The 22,496-nt window shown below is 33.0% G+C and overlaps 2 protein-coding genes across 2 annotated transcripts; one reads left to right on the forward strand and one right to left on the reverse strand.

Annotated features, from left to right (window-relative positions):
• Nucleotides 1-545: 545 nt before the first annotated feature.
• On the forward strand, nt 546-1,391 carry LOC134251699 (uncharacterized). The gene is made up of 3 exons (XM_062734126.1): nt 546-877; nt 1,055-1,156; nt 1,322-1,391. The coding sequence occupies exons 1-2, from the start codon at nt 637-639 to the stop codon at nt 1,114-1,116; spliced, it is 303 nt and encodes a 100-aa protein (XP_062590110.1). The 5' UTR covers nt 546-636; the 3' UTR covers nt 1,117-1,156; nt 1,322-1,391.
• A 1,973-nt stretch (nt 1,392-3,364) lies between these two features.
• Nucleotides 3,365-5,734, reverse strand: LOC134251701 (serine protease inhibitor Cvsi-2-like). The gene is made up of 3 exons (XM_062734127.1): nt 5,570-5,734; nt 5,222-5,338; nt 3,365-3,508 (listed from the first exon to the last, which is right to left on the reverse strand). Exons 1-3 carry the CDS (start codon nt 5,604-5,606, stop codon nt 3,408-3,410), a joined length of 255 nt encoding a protein of 84 aa, XP_062590111.1. The 5' UTR covers nt 5,607-5,734; the 3' UTR covers nt 3,365-3,407.
• Between the last annotated feature and the right edge of the window lie 16,762 nt (nt 5,735-22,496).

Genomic DNA, 22,496 nt, shown 5'->3' on the forward strand with positions numbered 1-22,496 from the left:
TTGCAATACTAGTAAATTGGCAATTTTATTTTTGCCTTGCGGCTTTGAAATGTAAGAGATAAATATAGTAATTCATATCACTAATTATGAAAGCCATTAAGCATTTCCATATTAGTACATGATTTTTATTTTCATATGCACAGTTCATTGTTGTACGCGTAAATTTTATATTTGGTGTTATTACGTAAAAAAAACTTTAAAAAAGCTTTGAAACATATTCACAATGGCTAGCCTTAAATATATATAACCTTTCTGAGATTTTCTTATATAGTTATTGTACATAAGGGATATATCTTTTACATCACGCTATATGATTAAACTCAGGGTTCACTGTATAAAACAAGTTTGATGATAACTGAAACTCAGTTATCTATATATCTCTTTGATACATTTTCAATTTGTAAAATCTGAAGTAAATCTGCAATGTTAGGGATTGTGGATACCTGTGTTATTAACTTCCTTTAACGAAGAAATCCAGACAGAATTATAACACCCGTGAACATATGACGTAATTTGTGCAATCGCACTTCACGTAAGTGGCTGATCCATTGGGTATATATATCCCCGACAACATGTACGCTAGTAATCTCCTTTCTACACTGTGGGATTCGCTATCAGCTCGCACCAAACAGCAACATGAACAAGTCCGTCATCTTGATGATCCTGCCATGCGTGATCGCTCTGGCCGTCGTTGCTGTTGAGGGTATGTACTACTACCCTGCAGCCCAGACCTCAGTTGTCGGGGGAGTCGGAAACACCGCTGCCAGACAGGCCTACCAACAAAGATACCTCCAGGAATGGTTCCAGACCCGCCAACAGAGAAACCAGCTGAACAAACTCGCTAAACAATCCACCTTCTCAACCTTCGTCAACTACAGTAAGTTTTAGTACTGGATATTTATTTCATATCAATTATATTAAGAGTTATGATTTACGCCTGAAGATGAAAGAAAGTGAATAAATAAACTAAAAAAAATGTTTTTAAAGTCTTTTTACCAATTTTAAGACAGAATGGTATCGTGATTATTTCTTATGTGTAAATCTTTTCATCTAGTTCCTCTGGTTCTTCTGTTGACCACCCTGACCAACAACACTGCTCTCCCCATCATTGGTTAGATATAATCTGTAGAAGGAGAGGGACGTTATACTCTAACAGGTGCGTGTTTGAAAGTTTAACATTGTGAAGGTTTTTTTTTCATTAGATAGTATTTTAAAATTTTTAAGAAAAAAAATGTGAAAAACTTTTTTAAAAAACGTATTTATTTAATAAAAAAGAAATACAACATGATCTTTTAATATATTTTTTTTTCCTTTTTCACAGGTTGGAAAGGAAACCAGTTGGAATGATTTGTTTCTGTTTCTTGTTGAATAAAAGTTGACATAAAAAATTATCTATTTTCGTATGTTGTTCGACTTAGAAAAAGAGATACATAGATAAAAAGGGACATGTAAGGAAGCGAACAGATTTATGAAAAAAGTTCATTTAAAAAAAAATGATTGAAGAAAACAAAATCTAGTTTTCATTCATATACCTACTGTAGCAACCACTTTTGATCATCGATATAAGGTAATCAAACATGCAGATGTATTTAACGGGCAATTAACGGGTTATTAAAAAGTGAACTAATATATTTTTATCTTGAAATCAGATGTTTTGTTAGAAAACATGCAATACCCTTAAGGCGCATTTATACGACCTGCATGTACATATAATTATGCTCTTTAAGGTAGATCTGCTCAAACAAGTTATAATAAGTAGTGGGACCAATTAGTTAAAAGAACTTATTTCCAATCTTATTGATTATTTATCAAAAATTAAAGTATGTTCAAATGTTAGTTGCATCATATGATTGCCAGATGACAATTAAAAATGTACTATATCCTAATAAGAAAAACCTTACTCATTTCAACTTTGAGGGGGATGAAATTTAATATATGTAATTTTAATTTTTCAAAATAGTCTAAAAGTAGATGAGATAACCACTATGTACGATCTCTTACATCCAAAAGTTGTTTGATGTACATTTATATCTATATTTCCTTTGCCAGATGTGCTTTAAGAGTGAAAGTACAATGGCTGCGTCTACAAAAAATGAAACTACAATTAAAATCTTGAGAAAATGGTAAGCCAATACCACTTCTCCCTAAGTTACATAAGTTTAATCATTTAGTTACAAGCTTCAGGTGGGAGGAGTGTACAACTATGATTATTTCTTGAGAAAACAGACTTATGATCACTTCCTCAACAGGTTTTCACGTAATTTTCGTGTAAAAGTTACGGTGCTAAGCGACAGCAAATACGTAAAACGGAAAAAAATGATAAAATAACATTTCCTCAAAGTCGTCTTTAACCATCTACTTTTAGATGTTAAAGTCTTGTCTTTTCCTACTTATTTATGTTTGCTGTATAGTTGTGACATTTGACGAAGGTGAATGGTTTGTACATGAATCTTTAAAATACAGTAAAACACAGAAAAAAGGAAATCTTGTCCTATCCTTATTTAAAAATAAAACTTTCTTTTAAGATTAAATCTATAAATTTGCCAACATATCAACAAAGAAAACATTTTGGAATATGATATTTCCTTTTTCGGATGAGTCAAAATTTTTATACTACCAATGGTAAAAAATTTTATTCCAAGATTTCATGCAAAAAGAGAAAAGCTGAATAATACATACTGTGTATTTGGATATTTTTCTAGAAAAAGACGTTCATAGCAACCTTACAACAACACTTTATGATAAACATGATTACATTTCTGTCGCCAACTTCCCTCAAATAAGTAGCAACCTTTGAACTTTATAAGGTGTATGTCTCTCAGTGGATTCAATTCGCAAGAGCATACATGTATATGCTATATATATATGAACAATTTCTTACAAACTTGTAGACAAAACAAGTTGATGAAACAAGAATATTTACAATCAAAGTAATCATTTTGCAAGTTTTATGGTCGATACAATGACCTTGTCAACAAAAACAATCTATCATTATTCCGAATGAAAACTGACATTTTTCATACTCATTGTAAGGGCACTACTTACTCTCTACGATTTTTATTGTTTCTGATCATGACAAGGAGTACATGGCGGGTGACCGGTTAGCCAGGGATACTTACCCTTACATGTTTCTATTGATAAATTTAATAAATATATAAGGAAATCATTCATTATAAGAAAACTAGATGTGTCTGAGAAAGAATAGAGTATGAATGTACCTTGTTGATATAAACTGTCTATTCTCAAATATTACACAATCTGTTAAAGTCTCTCAACAAAAAAACCGAAGAAAACACTTTGATTTTGTAAATATATGCACAGTTTAAAATGGTATAACTAATATATCATTGCATGATAAATGATAGCAAAAGAATTATTTTTCTTATTAAGTATATCTTTTAAGATATCTATAAATTGACACAGCGGCATCTGTTGTCAACACAGTGTCTACGATGAAGGGGACAGAACCAGTTCACCATCGCTTCACAATCTGCTTTTGAGTCACAGCCTACAGAAAACAAGATGGTGAATGCTGCATTAATGTTTTCTTTTACTTAGATTGAAATATTTACATTTCCAATGTCTTTGTCCGAGATAAAATTACAAATTGTAAATGTACTTTATTTCTCCTTCAATGTATTGGCGCGGTTCCAAAAAAAAAAAAAAAAAAAAAACACGTGCAGGTCGGAACAAACAGTAGACAGAAGCAGGGCTTGGAGCAAGTGGATTGGCGGAATCAAAGCATGTAAATATAAGGAATAACTGTCAGATTTTTCAATTTCATGACGATGATCAATCGATAGGTTTGCGTGATAATTATATGCATAAACGTTTTCGGCGTTTATGCAAATTATCACGCAACCCAATCGATTGATCACATCATGAAATCGAAAAATAAGACAGTTATTCCTTAAATAGATGCGTATATCTTATCAGTGATTATCAATTTGTTCATGGAGTGGTGCCATAAAATTAAAACAATAAAGACACATCCAATATTTTTTTCACACATCCCAGTTTTGTTCAACATCATCTTTTCCGTAAAAAAGCAAAACTATGACCACACAACACAACCTCCACATTCGACATATTTTATATTACTTGAAAAAGACGTATAATGGTAATCTTATAACCACGCTTTATAAAAAACGTGATGACTTAAAATTTTCTATCGTCAACTTCACTTACTTACGCAGCAATATATCTTTATCACCTGCATACGGAGTTTATATATCTCAGTTGATTCGATACGCAAGAACATGCTCTACGTATGAACAATTTCTAACACGATGTAAATTATTTACAAACAAGTTGATGAATGAAGAATATCATCAGTCTCGTTTAAAGTCATCATTTCGTAAGTTCTATGGTCGATACAATGACCTTGACAGCAAATACAATTTATCATTGAGTCAAATGCTGACAGACGTTTTTCATACTAATTGTTAGTCCATTGTTTATATACTGAATTGACGACGGATTTTCCCGTTATTTCCCGGTTATGACAAGGAGCACACGACGGGTGTGACAGATCGGCAGGGGATGCTCACTCCTCCATGGCACCTGATCCAAACTCTGATGTTTTGGAGGTCCGTGTTTGCTCTGCTCCTATCTTGTATCGTTTATGGACTTATGATCTTGAATACTGTTCGTTAAATCTCCATATGTTTCATCGTAAGTCTTACGAGGACAAACATTAGTCATTCAATTTTTACTTTCATATACACCTAGTAGTATGACAAAGTCACTCAATAAAATTTACACTTGTACATCAGTTTTTTATTTCTCAAACAATTTATCGTACTTTCAATAAAGAGTGTTTAAAAAGTCCTCAAAATGACATTGGAAAGTAGTGCACGCGTCTTCTTTGTTTATCTAATTCAACTTTGGGCTTAAGAAATGTTTCTAAAAGCTGGAGAAACATTTTTTAGTTTTGAATCCATCCGCGGCTAATAATTCTCGCGACAAATGTACATAAATACACAAGTGAAAAACTGGTCCACGACGAGTAATATTTGCATGTAAATGATGGTCGCGAAACTCGCCAATATTTTATGCTTGCGAATAAAAATTGAATAAGAAAGAAATAGCTAATTATATGCATTCAAATTCCCTTCTCTTTTTTAGTGTTTAGTGACGTATTAAGTATATTAAGATTTAAAAAAAATACTAGTAATGCAAAGTTTTAAAAACCAGACAAAAGATAATTCAGCATACTAACGTCCTTCTCGAAGCTCGCATGTACAGGTCCCCTGGCTGCACACCACGTGAGAAAACTCATCACAGTGAGTGGTCGTGCAGGAATCGGGGGTAGTGCACGTCTCGCACCAGGCGTATCCTTTAAAAAAAAATGTATTGAACAATAATATAAGTAGAAAAAAATAGTATTTAAATCAAAACTTGATTTACTTAATATTATTTAAAGCATATTATAAAAAATCTTAACTTGCATTAATTTATCTGAGAAAAAGAATTTTTTTTTTTTACAAAAGTCTTGGTAAAATGCATCTTTGTAAAGGTTTTTTTGTGATATAATTAAGAAAAGGAATTAAATGGTTCATTAACTTACCAACTAAGGCACAACAAAGAAGCAGAAACAGGTTCATTATGCAGTTCCTCCAAAATAGAGAATATAGACCAAGGAATGCAGTTATCAATGCAAGTTTGATTATGTCAAGATAAAATCGTCCTTAAATGTCATTATGTCACGTAATTCTCACCATTCCATGCAACTTTTACTTAAGCCAAAAGGGAGAGTTTAGTATAACAAATGGCTCTTAATTTAAACTATGCATAACAAAAGTATCATTAATGTTACATTTTACATTTTGTACATGCTATTTACCTTACAAAACACTTAGTACATTGTTACATTATTACCTTTAAAATTAAAAAAATCAATTTTTAGACTACGAACGTCTTAAAAACTGAGACAACCAATGTAGCCGTATTTAGATATATCGACGATATATTATCAATTTGTTATATGTTCATTTAATATTCCAAAGTGGAAGATATTGTACTTACATTATAGGCAATTGACAAAATCTTAAGGGTGATTATCTGTATACTGGTGAGGAAAACTTCAAAAGCAAAATTTATCTTAAAAATATTATAGCAAAGTATAAAAAAAGTAAATCTTTAATGTCGTAACTACATCGTGTTTTGAACATAAACCCGTATACTGGGGTAACACATCCAAAAATTTTATTTATGTAAAGAGGGGTTAATGAAATGAAAACAATTATAGTTTTGCCATTCGGTGCAAGAATTAAGAGTCATATGAAGGATTTAATATAAAAAAAAAGAGGATAAATAAAAACGTAAAATATTCAGAATTTGTAAACTCTCCTTGTTGGTCTTAAAGGATTGGAGGTACTTTCCATTTATGACAAAATCAGTATTTTATTTTAATTTTATTAATTTTACTGGGTACGCCGAATGCCCCACCAAAAACATCTGCGACAGCCGTTAATGCACGCATGGACGTGATTACTCCCAGCAGCTCCAACACAATCCGCGTCCATAACACACTGAGAACAGGTCACCCCTGTTAAAAAATACAGGTTAAATTTTTATAGCTTACTATATTATAAAAAAGATTTTAAGTAATAAAATTATCATGCATCTTAAGTAATCAATTTTAAAGAATTATGCTTACCCTTACGTGAGAAACATCCAGTCTTCAAAGCAGAGGCAAATGGTAGGCCCGGAATACAAACCTCGGCAATAGCTAGAATGATCAGTTATATATATAATTATAATAGTAAAGGTGTCCGTAAATCGTTTACTTTGTACATAATAAACCAAAAAGTTATGCTTTAAATTGATTTATTAATTTCAAATGAAAGTACAATAAATAACAACGCACTATCTGGACATAGCAACGACACAAATCTTTATTGTACAATGTATTACAAATAAAATATGAAAATCAATTATTATATTCATGCATCGTAATGTTGGATTAACTGATTAAATAAATATAGAAAAAAATCAAACTACGACAGTATATGTCATTCTAAACTGGCATTTATACAATTTTTTACTTCTTATATACGAGACCAGTTCTAAAGAACTACGTCACGTGAAATTCACAACGTATTTGAATTAAAACCTTGTAATTTCGAACAAGTAATTAAAAAATAAGGTGTCATGTTTAAACATCTATCGGGATATAAATACGGGTTGGTCACGAGATCAAATTCCGGGCTTTATGATAAATATTATCTCGGTATATAGGTCACTATACAAATCTATTTATTCATATTCATTTACTATTTTAGGTTATAAACAGTTTTATTGAGAAATGACGATTTACTTCTTTGAAAAACGTGTTCAAACTCAAATCAAAGAGAACGACGACAAGTAAATAAGCAAACTAATGCAAAGAAAAAAAACCAAAGAATAGAAGGAACTGACAAATTAAATCTAGAAAGGTAAGCAGAAATCGTTACATGTTTAAATGTGTTTAGTGGTTAATAATGCTCTCAACTCAATTAAATCTTTACCATGAGAATCGGAAAGAAAAGCTTCAGAGACTTTTATTTTGTAGAAGTCAACAGTTACAAAATTAAGGGCACATATGAAAATCATTACATTATCACATTATGAATGTATTTATGCATATATTTTGTTGAATTAAGATGGATATTTTCTACAGTATTTTGATTTACTTAATTAAAGAGTTTTAAATTTAGGTCAAAATCGGGAAGTTACTACCCCACTGTGTTGTGTAAAGACATTGGATTCGGAAAATAAATTAACTTGTTATACTTGTACAAATACTACTCTTTTGTGAATAAGAATGGCAAACATATAAACAACAAATAGATTAAATTATTCATCATCCAAAGTGAGTTTAAGCAGCATCACAATTTTTTTTAAAAGACCAAATATCTGCTACAAAGCAACCTTGAAACTTTGCATTGTTAAGTTCTGTTGATGTATCAATTTATTATTTTTACAAATAAGACCATTTTAACAAAACTTACATTTCAGAAGAAACAATAGAAAACCAACAAACACATACCTGCAAGAACAACAATAATTAGAACTAGATGAGATCTCGTTGCGAGCAACGAGTAGGTCTTCCGTTGAATTTCTCGATAAGATGAGATGTGATTTTGACTGAGATATTCGTTAAAAGAGAATGACATTAAGTTTTTCTTCATTGAATTTAAAGTTTCTATTTTTTTATCCAATATTCTGAACATCCCTTGTTCAATATTGCTTATAAAAATACTCCCCCTTTTCGAGACGTAAAGCATGAAAATATAGCATTTTGGCCCCTGGCGATCCCTTATTACGTAACATATGATCAAAATTTTATAACATATTGTTGCATATCGTTAAAATGAATATCTTTGCTTCTCATGATGTATACTTATTACAAAATATTGATCATTAAAGAGTTAAAGATGAAAGACTTCTGGCCCCTCTGAGCCCCTAATTTGAGGAGTCAGCCCCTTTTTCTTGATATCAAACGAAAGGTCTTGTGATTTCAAAGACTTTTTGTTATACACTTGTTTAGAGATTTCTTTTCGTTTAGGAGATATGCTTAATATAAATATTTAGGGGCCACCCCTACAAGTCCTTAATGGGGCCAGTTTACCAAAATTCAAAGTATGCATATTGTTTAAAACATTATTCTGACCATCTTTTCTTCAATATTACTTATCAAAATTTCCCCCCTTTTCGAGATATGAAGCGTCATAGATTTGATATTCTGGCCCCTTGTGACCCCTAATTACGTAACATATGATCAACATTTTATAATATATCGTTGCAAATCGTTAATATGAACATCTTTGCTTCTGTAATGCATGACAAATTATTAATCATTAAAGAATTAAAGATTAAATACTTCTGGCCCCTCTAAGCCCCTAATTTGAGGAGTCAGCCCCTTTTTCTTGATATCAAACGAAAGGTCTTGTTATTTCAAAGACTCTTTGTTCTACACCTATTCAGAGATTTCTTTTCGTTTAGGAGATATGCTTTATATAAATATTTAGGGGCCACTCCTACAAGTCCTTAATGGGGCCTTTTTACAAAAATTGAAGGTATGCATATTGCTTAGAACATTAATCTGGCCATCTTTTGTTCAATATTGCTTATCAAAATATTCACCCTTTTCGAGATATGAAGCGTCAAAGATTTGACATTCTAACCCCTTGTGACCCCTAATTATGTAACATATGATCCAAATTTTATAATATATTGTTGCAAATCGTTAATATGAACATCTTTGCTGTAATGCATCACAAAATATTGATCATTAAAGAGTTAAAAATGAAAGACTTCTGGCCCCTCTGAGCCCCTAATTTTAGGAGTCAGCCCCTTTTTCTTGATATCAAACGAAAGGTCTTGTGATTTCAAAGACTATTTGTTCTACACCTATTCAGAAATTTCTTTTCGTTTAGGAGATATGCTTTATATAAATATTTAGGGGCCACTCCTACAAGTCCTTAATGGGGCCGTTTTACAAAAATTCAAAGTATGCATATTGTTTAACACATTAATCTAGCCATCTTTTGTTCAATATTGTTTATCAAAATATTCACCCTTTTCGAGAAAAGATTTGACATTCTGGCCCCTTATGACCCCTAATTACGTAACATATGATCAAAATTGTATAATATGTTGTTGCAAATAGTTAAGATAAACACTTTTGCTTCAGTAATGTATAACAAAATATTGATCATTAGAGAGTTATAGATAAAAGACTTTTGGCCTCTCTGAGCCCCTAATTTTAGGGGTCAGTCCCATTTTTTTTGACATCAAATGAAAGGTCTTGTGATTTTGCACATTTTTTCTTCAATATCTTTTAACAAATTATGAACGGGTATGAAGATATGAAACAAAATGTGTCAAATTTTGTGAGATATTTCTGAGACATTTTTTCGGGCCCTACCGAGCTCCGGCGCCTTTTGCGCTAGAAAGATTTGGAGACCCAATTACAACTCATCAAACCTTCCTTTACTTTCACTGAAAATCTTAAGTCGATATCTTAAGTCGTTTCGGAGGAGTTTCCTGGACAAGCCGACCCTCTGAAAATCAGAAAATCGACCATATCTCACGACCGGAAGTGAGATCATCAAAAAGCAAAAAAACCTATCAAGATCAATCAAATATCTTTCCGATCTGAAAGTTTGGTATAAATCGGACGAGCCATCTCTGAGAAATCGCTTGCACAAAATCGGTTGGAAGAAAAATAATAATAATAACTAGATGAGATCTCGTTGCGAGCAACGAGTAGGTCTTCCGTTGAATTTCTCGATAAGATGAGATGTGATTTTGACTGAGATATTCATTAAAAAAGAATGACATTAAGTTTTCCTTCATTAGATTTAAAGTTTTTGATTTTTATCAAGATATTCTGAACATCTTTTGTTCAATATGGCTTATAAAAATACTCCCCCTTTTCGAGACGTTAAGCATAAAAAATATAGCATTTTGGTCCCTTGCGATACTTTTTTAAGGACTCAGCCCCTTTTTCTTGGTATCAAATGAAAGGTCTTGTGATTTTGAAGATTTTTTGTTCAGCGCTTATTCAGAGATTTCTATTCGTTGTGAAGATATGCTAAATGGAAATATTTAGGGGCCACCCCTACAAGTCCTTAATGGGGCCGTTTTACAAAAATTTAAAGTATGCATATTGTTAAGAACATTATTCTGACCATCTTTTCTTCAATATTGCTTATAAAAATATTCCCCCTTTTTGAGATATAAAGCGTCAAAGATTTGACATTTTGGCCCCTTGTGACCCCTAATTACGTAACATATGATAAAAAAAATTATCATATTTTGTTGCAAATTGTTAAAATAAATACTTTTGCTTCAGTAATGTATAACAAAATATTGATCATTAGAGAGTTATAGATAAAAGACTTTTGGTCCTTCTGAACCCCTAATTTGAGGGGTCAGTCCTATTTTTTTGACAGCAAATGAAAGGTCTTGTGATTTTGCACATTTTCTCTTCAATATGCTTCTACAAATTATGAACAGGTGTGAAGATATGAAACAAAATGTGTCAAATTTTGTGAGATATTTCTGAGACATTTTTTCGGGCCCTACCGAGCTCCGGCGCCTTTTGCGCTAGAAAGATTTGGAGACCCAATTACAACTCACCAAACCTCTATTTTCACTGAAAATCTTAAGTCGATATCATAAGTAGTTTTGGAGGAGTTTCCAGGACAAGCCGACCCTCTGAAAATCAGAAAATCGTCCATATCTCACGACCGGAACTGACGTCATCAATAAAAAAAATTCCAATAAGGTTCAGATCAATATCTATCAGATCTAAAAGTTTCGTGAAAATCGACCGAGCCGTTTCCGAGAACTCGCGTGCACAAAAATCGGTAAGAAAAAAATAATAATAATAGGGAAAAAGAAACCGAACGAAAACAATAAGGTCTTCCGTTGGAAACGGAAGACCTTAATAATAATAGGGAAAAAGAAACCGAACGAAAACAATAAGGTCTTCCGTTGGAAACGGAAGACCTTAACTAGTTTGGTTCTCATACTGGAAATTGTTTTTTGTCTTTCATGTCAAACTGTTAAGTAATGTTTATCGTTTAAATACACTATTTGCTGAGTTTACTAGCATCTGTTACCTGCACATCCGTGTTTTTCTTGCCAAAAATGAAAATAATATTAATTGGGATGTCAACAAGCAAGCTTAATTAAACTTCTGCGATGCATTTAATTACACACCGTCGCCTGCGTGGCGCAATGGTCGAAGTGTTTGCTGAATATTCGCAGGGCAAGAATAGATTGTTATATATAAGGTTCAATTCCTAGTGCGGGACTTGGAGACTAGTCCTTCGTACGAGACCATGTCGACAGAAAAAGATGGTATAAAGAAAAAGACACCTCACTGAGTGCCGAGTAAAGGTCAAAATTTACATGAATGGTCAAAGAAATGGATGTTGAAGTTTAAATTAAGAGAAATCTAAGCTCTATTTTTTTTTTCATTTAAAAGCTGTGCAACAATATCAAAATTTAATTTTGATAATGATCGATTAGAATATGTCACACAACACAGACCTCAATGAATAATACAGAGAATTGTCTTCAATTTTGGGGTGGTCTGCTCATATAGATAAGAGCCTAAAAAGCTTAGAATGTAACAATGTATACAGTTATTTGGCCAGTTCCGAATAAGAAACCGATTCGACGGTGCTACAAATATACTAGGAATTATTTCAAAATCTAAGTGTTTTGTAAAGGTAGTTCGATGACTCGTGGAATTAAATATTGTTTCATAAAAGTTCAGCCTTCCCTCAAAAAAAATTTATTTCGCAAAATACCATAGGTGTCCATTTTACCAGTTACGAATAAGCCAACGGGTTCCGGATACCCTAGAGATTCTTATTCAATTCAACCCTAAATTAAAAAATATACGTCCCAGACGTTATCCATTGGCATGCCTAAGAAAAGTTAAATTAATTGCTTACCAATAAATTATTTGTATTTCCAAAGGTTGAAGAGAAACTAGAGGTACTATGGGCACTGAGCTCATTTTAATGATACCCCACGCCTCCTTTATGATTATTTAAGACAAAGTCCATGTTTTACTCTGGGAGACCCGAAATAAATGTCAGATCAAAAAGTAAAATAATAGGTCACAATGTCACAATGCAATAAAGAATATGTGAAACTATCATTAAATCTTATTCAGTAGTATAGGAGGAATTGCGGACAAGAGATGGATATACCTTTCAATATTACAAAGAATGGCAGTATCTATGTTTTTCTCAGGGAGCCCAAATTATGTACCAGATCCAAAAATAAAATAGGTGCACTTTGGCACTGTTAAACAAAGATTCTGTGAAAGACTCATTAAATTCTCTGAAGCCTCATTAAACTTCATTCAGTGGTAGAAGAGGGGTTGCGGATAAGAAATAAATACCCCAGAGCATATCAGACGGACGGACGTACAGACAGATGGACGGACAAACATCCCATTACTATATACCGCTTCTTCCTGTTTTTCAAGCGGGGGTAGAATAAGTCACGTTTACAATGAAGAAAACATCGAAGAGTGAATCCATAATAGTGTTTAAAATGGGTATTCGGAATTGGTAAAATAGGAGCACGAAAATATTTCGATATCTTCCAGTGTTCTAAATATTTATTTTTGACAAGTTTTTAGTATATGTTAGAGTACATATCAAACTTACTTTTGATACCTAGAACGTTGTTTTATGTGAAAAATTTATGCATCTACAGAGGTTTTTCTGCAGACTTACGCGTCGCGGTGATTCAGATTTGTTGCATTGTAAAAGTATGTCGACTGTTTCAAGTACGATAACGAAACCAAACTGAGGGCAAAAAATCAAAACTTCACATAATTCAAACACTCATGAATAAGCCTTCTTACCATAGAAATCAATTTTTTTTTACACCGTTGAATTTATTAATTATCAGTCCTTAAATTACTAATTATTTGGAACTGGCCAAAGTCCGGAACTGGCCAAACGACTGTATTTAAAAAGCTTAATTTCAATGTGTCAAGGGATATTCAGTATATTTCTTCATTAGACAACAACTGGAGTACGCTCTCGAAGTTTTGTCTGGATATACAAAAGTGGATATTAAAAAGCTTGAAACAGTCCAATTATTGCTGCTAGGATATTAACTAGTCTTACACATATTGTTTCAAAAATTCCCTTTACTTGGAAACCGGTTGGGAACCTTTAGAAAATAGAAGAAATCAAGCCAATCTTGTAAAAATATACAAAGTACACACCGATTTAGTACCTACCTACATTCAAAATATATAAATGATATAGGAAGAGCAAGAAGCACTATTTTACAAAATTGACCAAAATCCTTCCAAAGATTTCTGGCTAAAATGCTGATTTGAATATAATGTATTCAATAAACCTTTTATTCCGGACACATTAAAAAGATGGAATGCAATTAAAGGAAGAAATTTCCATTAAATGTTTTTAAAAGTCAGGTCAAGTAATATTGTAAAACCTCTAAAATATTTCTTATATAAAAAAAGATCTTTAAGTATTATTTACACAAGGTTGAGATGTAAATACATTTTTTGCTGTGATATGTGATCTATTAAATAACTCATACCATTCGTTTTTGTTTGTAAAAAATGTGCAAAATATGCAACAGCAACACTTTCTAGGATTGGTAATTTATTATCATCACAATTTGTATAACAATTATTATTAATTTCCATTTCTTGCTATGGGGTGTTGATTCATTTTCTGATCAACAAACTTTTGAAAACACCATATAAAGATGATTTCGGAATATTATGGCATACTAAGTAAAAAGAGACGTTGTCAACTGAAAAACTGAAAACATACCGTTCGTCGTACACTTTAGTTTGTAGGTAATCATTTTCGCCTATAGTAGGTTAAACACTCAAGTTTGAAACAGATGTGTCAGACTCTGTTTTTTCGTTTAGTTCAAGTACACTGTGATATATCGAGACGACAGATATAAATGAACGTAACTAGTGCAAATTGAAAAGTCAAGTTACAGCAGCATGTCAAAAAATAAAGAAGAGATGGCATAAAGTCCCAAACTTTAATTAAATATACTGCATTGGATAAAGAGAATGTATTAATTTGATAACAATCGACAAAAATGGTTCATGATTTTTAAGCTTATTTCGAAGATATAGATTAAGGTAGAATTCTTCTTTGGTTTCTGACTAGATGAAATATCCAAAGTACATTTGCCTATATGTCTTATATGTTTAGGTTTAAGAGATTTAAAAGACCATATATTTCAGTAATTTATTTTCTCATCACCATTGTACAACTTTAAATAGAAATGGTTTACCGTGTTTGAAAAGTAGCGGGGACTATATTTTTTGCGGAATGGTGGCGTATGAAAATATTTTCTTTTCTGCCTCTCAAAATTATCATAAAACAATGGATTTAGTTATAATCTTTACACAATCAAATAATAAGGGACAAAAGTTCTTAAATATATCAAATAAATTTTATTTTTTATGTATCTTTATATGACAACTTTACCATATGTGAAAATGAGAAAAAAATAAATATAGGAAGCTTATAAAAATAACTTTTAGGTATATCCTAAAAAAATAAAGAAAATTAGCAAAAATTCGGGTTAGCCAATATTCATTTTACTTACATTATTTATGTCAATTTGGTAATATCATCATATAAGCCCTTGATGTTAGTATCTTTTTAGGCAAAAAAGAAAAACATTTCAATCTTTTGAAACACAAGTAAAGATTACATAATTGGCAATAGTAATTATACCCGCACTTTCTAAAGAAAGTTCGGGTATATTGTTGTTACTCATGTCCGTCCGTCCGTCCGTCCGTCTGTCACACTTTTCTTCCCTGAACTCCTCCTATATTTTACACAGTAGCTTAATCATCTTTTGGGAGATGGTTGGTGGGGTCATGTAGATGTGCAGTAAGGTTTTGGAATTTTGATTTTGCCCCGGGGGGTCAAATGGGGGTCGAAAAATGACGTTTTTAATGCAAAAAGCCCCGTCTTCCCTGAACTCCTTCTACATTTTACTCAGCAGCCTAACCAGCTTTTGGGAAATGGTTGGTGGGGTCATGTAGATGTGCAGTAAGCTTTCGGAATTTTGATTTTGCCCCAGGGGGTCAAATGGGGGTCGAAAAATGACGTTTTTTTAGCAAAAAGCTCCGTCTTCCCTGAACTCCTCTTACATTTTACTCAGCAGCCTAATCATCTTTTGGAAGATGGTTGGTGGGGTCATGTAGATGTGCAGTAAGGTTTTGGAATTTTGATTTTGCCCCGGGGGGTCAAATGGTGGTCGAAAAATGATGTTTTTTATGCAAAAAGCCCCGTCTTCCCTGAACTCCTCTTACATTTTACTCAGGAGCCTAATCATCTTTTGGGAGATGGTTGGTGGTGTCATGTAGATGTGCAGTAAGGTTTCGGAATTTTGATTTTGCCCTGGGGGTCAAATGGGTGTCGAAAAATGACTTTTTTAATGCAAAAAGACCCTTCTTCCCTGAACTCCTCTTACATTTTACTCAGCAGCCTAATCATCTTTTGGGAGATGGTTGGTGGGGTCATGCAGATGTGTAGTAAGGTTTCTGAATTTTGATTTTGCCCCAGGGGGTCAAATGGGGGTCGAAAAATGACGTTTTTTATGCTAAAAGCCCCATCTTCCCTGAACTCCTCTTACATTTTATTCAGCAGCCTAATCATCTTTTGGGAGATGGTTGGTGGGGTCATGTAGATGTGCAGTTAGGTTTCGGAATTTTGATTTTGCCCGGGGGGTCAAATGAGGGTCGAAAAATGACGTTTTTTATGGAAAAAGCCCAGTCTTCCCTAAACTCCTTTTTCGTTTTAAACAGTGGTCTTATCCTCTTTTGGGAGAGTTCACTCTTTTGAAATTTTGTTAAAACATCAAGGTCAAGGGGTAAAAAATCATAGCATGTTGGGAAACATCTTGTTATGGGTAATGTTCACTTGAAATGTGAAAGTCGAATCTCTTCTCAATGAAAAGGGAATACAACATTAATGAAAACTAAGTTAAACTTCAAGGTCAAGGTCACAGAGTCAAAAAGTCATGATACATTTGGAAAGGTCTTATCACAGGTAATATGAATGCCCTTTCATTTATCTTTCAAAATGATTAATTCAAAGCAATTAATTTGTTTATGAAATTAGGTCAAACTTCAAGGTCATGGGTAATAAAAATCATAGTGTATTTAGAATGGTATTGTCCCATTTAATACTAATACACATGTTTAATATAAAAGTCCTGTCTCTTCTCATTCAAAATATACGACCATGATGACCAATTGCAAGGTTAAATTTATTGTGACAGATGGGCAGATTGATAAACAAATGAGATTTAATGTACCCTACCTTAGCGAAAATTGGGGACAATAAATGTCTTTGCTATTCTTGAGAAGAAGATTTATGTTGGAAAAAGTCCCCTGCATATTTAAATGTAAATTGGTTGAAATTGGCCCAGTGGTTCTTAAGAAGTTAATGTGAAAAGTTTGCAGACAAACAGAAATCAGTACATTTCAGAAAACAGTATGCTTATAAATAGTTAATCAAGGTGCTTTGGGTAGCAAAATTAAGCTAAACTGGTATATCTAATTCATCCGCAGAGCTTAGTATATTTTAATATGCACAACCTTTTCAACTCTTATCATAATTATTTTTTAAAATTTATATCACCATGTCTCATTCAAGGGAGAACTAGAGATATGACCAGATGTATATCTGTTAAATATAAAATATGTACATGTATACTGTGTTTTTTTAGTGATTTATTTGTTTGTTGCGACAGCAACTGTTATGGCAGCTTTTGGCAAAGGTTGAAGTTTCTCAAATGTAAGTCAAACTCCAAGGTCAAGGTCAAAGGGTCAAAATTGTTGGTATCAAAGGGAAAGTCTTGTCACAAGGAATACACATGTGAAAAAAGAGAGAAATCCCTAGAACTTCCTCACCTGCTCAAAAGTTATTGCCAAGGTTAAAGTTAAATTGGGTTCAACTCTAAGGTCTAGGTCAAAAATAATTATACCTGTTGAAAGTTCACAATGATTACACATGTTAGAGCATGAAAGTCCTAGCACCACCTGTTCAAAACTTAGGCCAAGTTTAAGGTATTTTTCTTGTTAAAGTGGGTCAAACTCCAAGGTCAAGAGATCAAGAGGTCAAAATTGGTGGTACCCATTAAAAGGTTTTGCCAAAAGAAATTTACCTATGAAATATTGAAGCCATGTGTATAGCCCAATCCACTTAAAACTTATGGGCAAGGTTAAAGTTTCTGTGGACAGACAAACATACATAAACATAGGAAACAAAATATGTATATATAGTCAAATGAAAAAATTTTCTACTATTATGGAGTCATAAGATCAATTGTCATTTCAGGTACAGGGAGTCAGTGGCTAGGGAGATCAGACACCCCCCCCTGGAATTAGCAGTTATTTAAATAAGACTATGTACTGTAGAGAATAAAAATGACTTTGGACATCCTCCCCCTTAGAAAACAGGGACTCCACCATCATTGTTTTTATTATTTTTTTTTTTATTTGCTTCTCAGGAAATCTTGGGCTGATTTTTTTGACTGAGGTGTGACACCCCCCCCTTTCTGAAAAAAAAAATCTGGATCTGCGCCTGTATATACTGAATGTCCGCAACGGGAGATAACTTGACAATGTGAAATTTGTCGACTGTGGCATGCGATGATCTTTGACCCTTTTTGAACTTCAACCTAACCATTTGCATTTATTTATTTTTATGCAATCTATACTAAACCTTGTACTTACCGAATGTCATAGATCGTGACAACGAATTCATGAAATATAATCCATATAATCCAATTAAAACACAAATGATTTTAACTGACCACACTGCATCGTCAGCATACATGTGCTAAATAATCTCATTCGACAAACCTTTGCTGATTCCGTTGCCAGAATGAATCGGCCGATGTGTGCCGAGAGGTGATATCTATAAATATGATAATGGGTGACGCAAACCCAATGTGAATGCAGAAAATAAGATGTTCACACGTAAAACTGTTTAGTACAAGAACAAATTTCAAACTATCATAATAAACTATGTTTTAACATAACTTTGCCATCTAGGTCTATTTTTAAAAAATGTGAGAGTGAGTGTGTGTGTGTGTGTGTGTGTGGGGGGAGAGAGAGAGAGAGAGAGAGAGAGAGAGAGAGGGAGAGATAGGCATTGACAAATTAATCGGGTTGTATTTTCAATGGGTTTTTTTCCCGACCAAGTACTAAAATCAGTTTGCACATTTTGATAAATTCATCAGAAACGCTTTGTACTAAAATAATATGTCGTTGAGAAAGTAAATTTAAAAAGTTTCAAATTATGGGCAAAATATTTATCTGAATCTAATTAAGTAATTTACTTCAATCATTAATTAAATTCTGTTATTTCAGACTGGTAATGAATTAAGTATTCAAAATACATATGTGAGGCTCATAGATCATATGGTCACCTGAAAATTTTATGTTCAATTTGACGAATACATGTACGGTGATAATTATAGAATTATTTTGAATTCTTCCTTGGAAAGTCCAATATGAAGGAGTGTGTATTTAGAGGCAAACACCATAGTGCGGGTATTACTGTCTCATGACAGCATCTAGTTTTCTATTATTAATGTCCGGGAAAAATGTAATGACCTTGACCTGACCTTGCCTCTAATATAAAACGGTCAAATTTAATCTCACTGATACAATCACTTAGTGATATTGTCTTCTTAATTCTCTGAAAATTTCATTAATTTTTAAGTACAAGAAATATGAGAAGAATCCTATCTTAACAATCTTTATTTCAATCAAAATGCTTTGTAGATATTTTACACGTGTATACCACAATTTTATATGGATATTTTAAATTGTTGAAAGGATAGGATAATGTTTGTATTGAATCTTAAATATTTAACGAGATTTTATCTCTCAGTTGATTCAATACTTAAGAACATGCTCTATATGTACAATTTCTAAAACAAGGTAAGTTAATGACAAACAAGTCGATGAAACAAGAGTATCAACAGCCCCTCTTAAAGTTGTTATAACATAAGTTCAGTGGTCAATACAATGACTCTGTCGGCAAATACAATCTATCAATAAGTCAAATGCTGACTGATATTTTACATGCTAATTGTTAGGTCATTTATTACATTTTGAATTGTCGAATCTCAACGTGAGATAGTGTAAACAATGATTTTTTGGGGTAAAAAAGTAAAGCAAAGTAATACTTATTTTTAATTCACTGGATATTCCAATATACTCTACAAAGAAATACATCTACAACAACCGTCAATACAGTGATGGAAATGATTAGGCCCTGCAGCTCTTGGGCAGTCGGATGTTGTAGTACATGCAAAAGCACAGTCTCCTGAAAAAATAAATAGGGCGTTGGTGTGTTTCTAATGAACTTGTTAAAAACAAAAGAATCATTAAAAATATTGCTTTATGTAAGTCTTACCTAAAGCACACGTGATCTTCGACCCAGCGGCAACTGGAAGGCGGCCCCAGCCATCCCCAAGCCTACTACTAAAGTCGACAGAAGCTGGAGTGACAAGTTAATGAATTTTTTTTTAAGGATTCTTGATATCGCATGGTTTGTTGATTACAAAAGAAAAAAATTTAATGGAACCATCTTTAAATTATTGTTTGTTTGTCCTCTCTCAGCTCCGGGTTTTAAAAAAGTGGGTCGATATGTAAGTGAGAAATTCCTTATATTCTAGAACATTTCAACAAACATATTGATAGGATGAAAAAAATCCAGGAAAAAAGCGAAGAAAATTATTTAAGAGATTTGATTAGTAATCCCCCCCCCCCCCCCAAAGTAAACTCATTATACTCGGTATATTATGTGCTCGCCAACCACAAGTTCTCAAAATGGTTTGTGGATATTCAAGACATCAAACTTTGAATTAAATGTCTGTTTCTCGGGACTAAAACTTTTGAGATTTATCACAAACGTTATACTCCAGGCGTTATCTTTCACTTCTTGCATGTTTTGAATGACACCGGGCGGCTATTATCATAACGTCGCCTGTATGTTCAAGACTACGAACCGATTTCAGTGTGCTACACTTTTAACGTCATACAAAACAACTTGGAATCTATGCATCGTATTGTTCTGTTAAGATATCAATCAGTATTGTTGATTCTTAAATAAATACATTTTATCTAAACTGAAGAAATATATAAATCTTATTTTTTAGATTTAATTTTGCATATATCTCACATATAAAAAAGAAATATATATAAATACCTGCAAGGAAAACAATAGCAAGAAAGAAGTTATTCATCCTAATGGAATCTGCTTGTCAAACTATTAAGTGTTGAGCTATGATTGTTCTTATATACTGCTTTCGTAGAGTAGCATTCTGCAGCTGTTATCTACTTGTTTATGTTTTTCTTACTCCCAAAAATTATTTTGATATAGATATCAGCAAAAAACCCTCTTAAACACCTGCTTCATGATCTTGTCTGTCACCCTAAAGACCAATGCACGTATCATTTTCATAATTCAATCTAATTTTTTTTTTTAAAACACCACACTTTAGATTGTTTTTTTCACATACAAGTATGTTTTTAATTTATTTTATGCTCAACAGATCTGGAGCGGGAAGACATTCGCTATGCATATACTGTAGAATCATTTTAATTCGTGGGGGTCAATTTTCGTTGGTAAGTAAAATTTGACCGGTTCGTTGGGAAGTAATTTCGTGGGTTACTCGTAAAAATAATTGTTCAATGAATCAATGTGTTTAAAAAATAAACGTTCGGGGGATGTAAACTCGTAGGTATGGGTGATCCACGAAGTCCACGAATATTGGTCCCCCGCAAAGAATGATGATTCTACAGTATATACAACAAGACTCTTTTGCGCCACAGATTTAATGAGGAGACAAGGAAACACAAACTGGATCGTTTCAAAACTCAGAGAATTTTGACAGGACACTTTATATGTGACCGGTCGGCAGGGGATGCTTACTCCTCCATGGGACCTGATCCCACCTCTGATGTTTTGGAAGTCTGTGTTTGCTTTGCTCCAATTTTGTATTTTGATCTTGAATACTGTTCGTTATCTCCATATGTTTCATCAATCTGCATAAGTTTTTTTTAAATAAATTCCCATGTCACCATTTGGATTTGAGGGAATTCGTGCAAAATTTATATCGAAAGACAAAAAAAAATGTTTTCGAAAGTGTAACACCTTTTCATGACATTTTAGATATTCATATTTTTAAAAAGATCTATTGCATAATAATGCTGCATTGCGGAAATAGTTTTTACTGATGAAATTTGATATATATTGCGCTTTCAATTTAGATTGCAGTAATTTTGTCATAACAAAATTATAGTCAGGACTGGTGCTGAAAACAATGTTATACCATGTCAGTGGTGCAACAAAACAAATGTTACCTAAACGATTTTAAAGATAAAACATATGGAGATAACGAACAGTATTCAAGATCAAAAGTCCATAAAACAATACAAAATAGGAAGCAAACACGGACCTCCAAAACGTTAGAGGTAGGATCAGGTGCCATGGAGGAGTGTGCATCCCCTGCCTACCGGTCACACCCGCCGTGTTCTCCTAGTCAAGATCGGGAAATAACGGAAATATCCGTCGTCAATTCAGTATATAAACAATAAACCAACAATTAGTATGAAAAACGTCAGTCAGCATTTGACTCAATGATAAATATCTTTGCTGACAAGGTTATTGTATCGACCATAGAACTTATAAAATGGTGACTTTAAACGAGACTGCTGATATAATTGTTTCATTAACTTGTAGAGCATGCTCTTGCGTATCGAATCAACTGAGATACATAAACTCCGTATGCAGGTGATGAAGGTATATTGCTGCATAAGTAAGGGAAGTTGACGATAGAAAAGTTAGTCATCACGTTTATCATAGAGCCTGGTTGTTAGATTACCATTAACGTCTTTTTCAAGTAATTTCCCAAATATGAAACGGATGTGTCAGACT

Source organism: Saccostrea cucullata, unplaced genomic scaffold (assembly GCF_032062105.1).
Source record: "Saccostrea cucullata isolate Sc308-1 unplaced genomic scaffold, CSIRO_AGI_Scuc_v1 ctg168, whole genome shotgun sequence".
NCBI classification, from domain to species: domain Eukaryota; kingdom Metazoa; phylum Mollusca; class Bivalvia; order Ostreida; family Ostreidae; genus Saccostrea; species Saccostrea cuccullata.